This window comes from Nylanderia fulva, unplaced genomic scaffold (assembly GCF_048542155.1).
Source record: "Nylanderia fulva isolate GAGA-0341 unplaced genomic scaffold, ASM4854215v1 Scaffold106, whole genome shotgun sequence".
Classification (NCBI taxonomy): Eukaryota; Metazoa; Arthropoda; class Insecta; order Hymenoptera; family Formicidae; genus Nylanderia; species Nylanderia fulva.
Genome location: NW_028189258.1, coordinates 400,135 through 406,134, shown reverse-complemented (window position 1 = coordinate 406,134; position 6,000 = coordinate 400,135). Strand labels below are relative to the sequence as shown.

The window sequence follows — 6,000 nt, the reverse complement described above, 5'->3', positions numbered from 1 at the left end:
TTCATCGCGTACTGTGAGCTGTACAAGAGAAAAACAGTGGCTGAAAAAAAGGAGGCAATGCTCACCAACGGTGCTGGAACTGCCTGGGTCGGCATCTCCTTGCTGATTGCACGTCATCCAAGGTGTGCATGAAGTGCTCTGGCAAGCACCATTCGTCTCTTCACGACACCTTCACCGTTGTGGCTCTGCCTGCTGCCGGACCATCTTCCGCGGTGACGACCCACGTGGCCAGGCGACCGCCGGTGGAATGCCGATCAGCGCTTCTGGCAACCGCGCGCGTGCTGGTGGCTGATCGTGCGGGCACTCGCCACGACGTCCGCGTCCTGATTGACCGGGGTTCGGAGACATCACTGATCGCGAAATCTCTGGCACAACGCCTTCGCCTGCCGCGGACTCCCTCCTCAGTGGCCATCTTCGGAGTAGGTGGCATCCAGTCAGGCGTCTCTCGAGGACGAACAGCGGTCACCATCTTCTCGCGCGACGGGCACTTCGCGCTCGCCGCTTCGCCTCTCGTGCTGCCGCGCCTAACCGTGTACGGCGGCATTCCTGAGGGAGAAGCACGCTCATGGCCGCACCTTGAGGACCTCGACCTCGCTGATCCTGAATTCCACCGCCAGGATCCCGTGGAACTACTGCTCGGTGCGGACGTGTACCTGGATCTCGCCATGCCGGAAGGTCTTCGTAGAGGAGGGCCGCAGGAGCCAGGAGCGCTGCTGACGCGCTTCGGATGGGTGCTGTTGGGCGCCATTGGGACCTGCCACATCACGAATTCCGTGTCGTCGTTGCAATGTACCACAGTAGAGGACCTTGCCGAGCTGGTGCGTCGTTTTTGGGAAACGGAGGAGCCTCCCCGTGCCGTCCTTCCGCTGACCGCTGACGAGCAGGAGTGCGAGGACCACTTCTTGCGCACCCATCGACGACTATCAGACGGCCGCTATCAGGTGCGGCTCCCGCTGCGATCGAGGTTGCCGGACCTAAGCTCCACCCGTGTCACGTCTCCTCGACGTCATGAGGCGTCGCTTCGACCGCGACAACAACTTCGGGGTGCTGTACCGCGACTTCATGCGCGAGTACATCACCCTCGGGCATATGACGCTCGCTGCCTCCACTGTGGCTTCACCAGGTGACCGGATCAATTTCTTGCCGCATCATGGGGTGCTGCGGACTTCGGCTGCCGGTTCCAAGATCCGCGTCGTCTTCAACGGATCAGCTTGCACGGGCGCCGGGGCGTCTCTCAACGGTGTGCTGCACTCTGGACCTAACTTGCTGCCGTCTCTCGCTGATGTCTTGACTCGATGGCGGCGGCACCGGTACGTCTTCATGGCCGACGTTCAAATGATGTACCGGCAAATTCAGCTTTATCCGGACGATCGAGACCTACAACGGATCCTGTGGGCAGAGAACAACGGGATCAGCGAGTACCGGCTAAATACGGTCACGTATGGCTTGGCGAGCGCACCATACCTCGCCATACGAGTGCTGCGGCAGCTTGCGTCAGACGAAGCCAACCGTTTCCCGCTCGGTGCCGACGTCCTGCAGCACGACGTGTATGTGGACGACATACTCACCAAAGCTGCTGACCTGGACTCTGCTCGTTGCCTCCTGGGACAAGTGACCTTGCTCTGCATGGCGGGCGGCTTTCCGCTGAGGAAGTGGGCCTCTAACGACAACCGCCTCCTGGAGTTCATCCCTGTCGAGCATCAACTAGGCACGACGACCGGCGCGAGGTTACCTGCAGATGAGCATTCGGTGCTGGGTCTTCGCTGGAATCCGCACGAAGACACCTTCTCGTTGTCTGTCCGGCTGACTCCATCGGCCCCACCTACCAAGCGGACCGTGCTGGCGTAGACCGCTCGCCTGTTCGACCCGCTGGGCTGGCTAGCACCAATCCTCGTGCGTGCAAAGTTGCTGATCCAGTCGGCGTGGCTGCAGCAGCTCGAGTGGGACGCACCGCTATCACGCGAGGACACCGCCACATGGACAGCCCTCGAGGAGGAATTGCCGGTACTGGAGAAGATCAGACTGCCACGTTGGCTGCACAGCAACGCTCCACGCAGCCCCGTGGAGCTCCACGGCTTCTCGGATGCCTCCGAACGGGCTTACGCTGCTGTGGTCTACAGCAGGGTGGAGGATGGCGGACTGTCCCGCATCAACCTGGTGGTCGCCAAGAGCAGGGTGGCTCCGTTGAAGCGTGTATCGCTGCCGAGACTAGAACTCTGCGGAGCGGCTCTGCTGTCAAAGCTAGCAGAACATGTGCGGCTCTCCTTGGGTCTGGAGAGGTCGGCGGTCATCTTCTGGACGGATTCTACGGTAACACTTGGCTGGATACGTGGACACCCTGCAAAGTGGAATACGTACGTAGCCAACCGCGTCGCTGAAATTCACCGCGACAACCAAGATGCAAGACGGCGGCACGTACCTGGCAAGGAGAACCCTGCAGACTGTGCCTCCCGAGGGGTGTCACCGAAGGAGCTCCTGGAACATCATCTGTGGTGGCGAGGGCCGGAATATCTCCGCCATCACGCGGACTTTTGGCCGAAGGACGTCGGACTCTTGGAGACGGCCGACTTACCGGAGCAGCGACCGTTCCGATGCCATGCAGCCGCCGAGGAACGAGAAGCTGAGGAGCTCTGCCGCTTTTCCTGCCTTCGTCGCCTGCTTCGCGTGTCCGCCTGGATCTGGCGGTGGAGGGCACGAGGGCGTCACTCAGCAAACAGCGAAGCTGTGTCGGCCTCCTTGGAACCTGAGGAGCTGGAGGCCGCTTTATCCAAATGGATCCAGGTAGCTCAGGAGTCGAGCTACCATGCCGAGCTGCAGAACGTCCGTGCTGGAAGGACGCTGCCTGCCCGGAGCTCACTCCGCAAGCTGGTTCCCATGTTGGACGACGAGGGCACCCTGCGAGTCAGCGGGCGTCTGAAACACGCAATTTTGGATGCCGATCAACGTCATCCTGCCATCCTACCGCCGCAGTCTCACCTGACGCACCTGGTGGTTGACGCCGCCCACAGGCGAACACTTCACGGCAAAGTCCAGGCCACCTTGGCTCATATCAGGCAGCGTTTTTGGATTCCGCGAGGACGTCAAGTGGTTCGCAGCCACATTCACAGTTGCCCCCCGTGCATCCGATGGCGGGCGGCCACTCCACGGCCGAAGATGGGCGACCTGCCAAGAGCGCGCGTCACTCCGAGCCGCCTATTCCAGCACACCGGCGTGGACCTCGCCGGCCCGGTGTGGCTTCGAACGACGAGAGGCCGAGGACACAAGGCCTACAAGGGTTTTTTGGTGGTATTCGTTTGTTTTAGCTCCCGAGCCGTACATCTTGAAGCTGTCAGCGACTACACCGCCGAGGCCTTCCTAGCGGCCTTTCGTCGGTTCGTGTCCCGACGAGGGTTGTGCACAGTCGTGTATAGCGACTGCGGCACTAACTTTGTGGGCGCGGACCGACAGCTTAAGGCCCTCTTCAAGGCTGCTGGCCGTGAGATCCAGACTATTGTTGGGCACCTGGCAGACCGAGGAGTGCGGTGGAGCTTCAATCCACCGGCAGCTCCACATTTTGGCGGCCTGTGGGAAGCGGCGGTCAAGGCGGTTAAACACCACCTGAGACGCACCATCGGCGAGGCCAGACTGACCTTTGAGGAACTGTCGACGTTCCTCACAGAGGTTGAGGCCTGCCTCAATTCTAGGCCGCTCGAAGCCTTGACGGATGACCCTGACGACCTCCGTGCCCTGATGCCTGGGCATTTCCTGGTGGGAAGCCCTCTTCTCGCCATCCCGGAGCCGTCACTCCTGGACTCATCAGCCAACCGGCTGAATCGGTGGCGTCTCCTGCAGCAGATGCGGGATCACCTGTGGCAGCGGTGGACCCGCGAGTATCTACAGCACCTCAGCCCGCGGCCCAAATGGTGGGCCACTCGTGGAGCTATTCTCGAGGGCCAGTTGTGTCTGGTCAAGGGCGAGAATACCCCGCCGTGCCGGTGGCCGCTTGCTCGGGTCACGCGCGTGCACCCCGGCATGGACGGGGAGATACGTGTGGTGGACGTCCGCACGTCCGTTGGCGAGTTGACCCGGCCAGTGGTTAAAATCGTACCACTGCCGACGGCTGCCGCCAAGGACCCAGGGCCACCCGCGTAAACCCCGTGCCGCGAGTTCCTTCGCGACTGTATATACTGTAAATAATAATAAAACGCATCATTATTCTTGTTCGTCGTCAAAAAACTGTAAACATTGAGTCGTATACTCATTCTCGTCTCGCGCATCGTATTCTCCGCTGCATCTCAATGCTTCCTCCGTTTTAGCACCTCTCGTTAAAAAAAAATAAAAATCGTTCGTCGCTCTTCGCGACGAGGCGGGCGGAATGTTGCGGATGAGAGAGAGAGAGAGAGAGAGAAAGAGAGAGAGAGTGTATGTTTGTGAGTGCATGTACGCATGCAGTGTGGAAAGGTAATATTTTTCCAATATCAAATTCGGCGCGTCAATTTGCGCTAATCGCAAGGCACCAATCGCGCTGCGCGCGTTTCGTGTGCCAAACGCCTTCGGCTGTCGCCAGCCCGTTTACGCGGGCTGGCCAAACAAAAACAGAAAAGGCAAAACAGTTTTGTCCTCCGACACTCGAGAGGATTCCACATCATTACATTGCAAAATTACAAGTTCGGTAATTTTACATTGGAATCTTCTCGAAGGTCGGCAGGATAAAACTGTTTTCCCGCGCGTCCTATTCTCACTTGCTTTGTCGCAGCTCGCACGCACAGACCGAGAGTTTCTTCGTTACGTTTTTTACAAAGTTCCGTGGTATCGCACTTCTCGCGAATACCTTATTCTTTGTCAATTGCACTTCTTGCAATCCGTGTATTTTTTATCACGCCACCTGTGCGCGACTCTTATTTCTTGTATATAGTGAAAAATACAGTGCCGTTCTCATTAACATTGTCTCCCTTTTTTTTGGTGTCGTTGTGCTGTGCTCCTTAGGTAATATCAATATTCACTCGCACACCGGTTCGCACTCCGCGTTGCCGCGAATTCGCACACTCTTAGTTTTATAAATTTTAAGATATGGGGATAAATTTTGTTACATAAATAGCCTATCATTTAAGAAGGGTTGGCATTGAGTTTGGCGACGATCCGTGAGAGTTTATTTTTTATAAAATTAAAAATTTTTAAGAAATACTTATGCATTTTTATTTTTCGCAAATTTTGAAATATTGAGCAAATTTTCTTTATATGAATAAAATATAATTAAAAAAATTGAATTGGTGTTGAATTAAATATAGATCGGTAAATTATAAAATTATGAATTTAAAAAAAAATCAAAATTTTCAGATTTTATGAAATAAATATAAGAGAGTGAGTGCATATAAATACACATACACATACATCTATCTAACTTTTTGAAAATTATTATTTTATGTAAAAGAGTGCAAATTTGAATCTTATTTAAAAATTATCAATTTTATTTAAACATTTTTTTCTTAATAAATTAAGTTTAAAAAATAAATATCGAACATTTAAAAAAATTGAGCAAATTGAAATTTGCACATTGTTTCATTGCCATATTAGTTCAATTATGGCTTCCTCATAGAGAAAGCCTAACTTGTACATTGATTGATCAAAATTTAATTTCACTCATTAAGATTGCTTCATGAGGAAGCAATAATTGAAAGAGGATAATAATTTTGCTTCTTCATAGAGAAATCTTAATGAGTAAAATTAAATTTTGATCAATCAATGTGCAAGTTAAGCTTTCTCTATGAAGAAGCCAGAATTGAATTAATATAGCGAAGAAGCAATGTGCAAATTTCAACTTGTTTATTTTTAAATTCTTCTAACAAATATCAAATATTTACCAATGTTTTTGATCTCTCTAATATATTAAAAATGTTACCGATATAATTCACAATACCTTGAATACTTCTGGAAAATTTTCTCCAGCATTTAAAAATGGAATAATATTCGACATGTACTTGAGAGCTTTAAACATAGAATACCATGCTATGAAATCCTTCT

General features: G+C 53.0%; 1 protein-coding gene across 1 annotated transcript; it reads left to right on the top strand.

Annotated features, from left to right (window-relative positions):
- The first annotated feature begins 1,008 nt into the window (after nt 1-1,008).
- On the top strand, nt 1,009-4,131 carry LOC114942373 (uncharacterized). Its single transcript, XM_085484922.1, has 2 exons — nt 1,009-1,836; nt 1,918-4,131. The coding sequence occupies exons 1-2, from the start codon at nt 1,009-1,011 to the stop codon at nt 4,129-4,131; spliced, it is 3,042 nt and encodes a 1,013-aa protein (XP_085341048.1).
- Nucleotides 4,132-6,000: the final 1,869 nt, after the last annotated feature.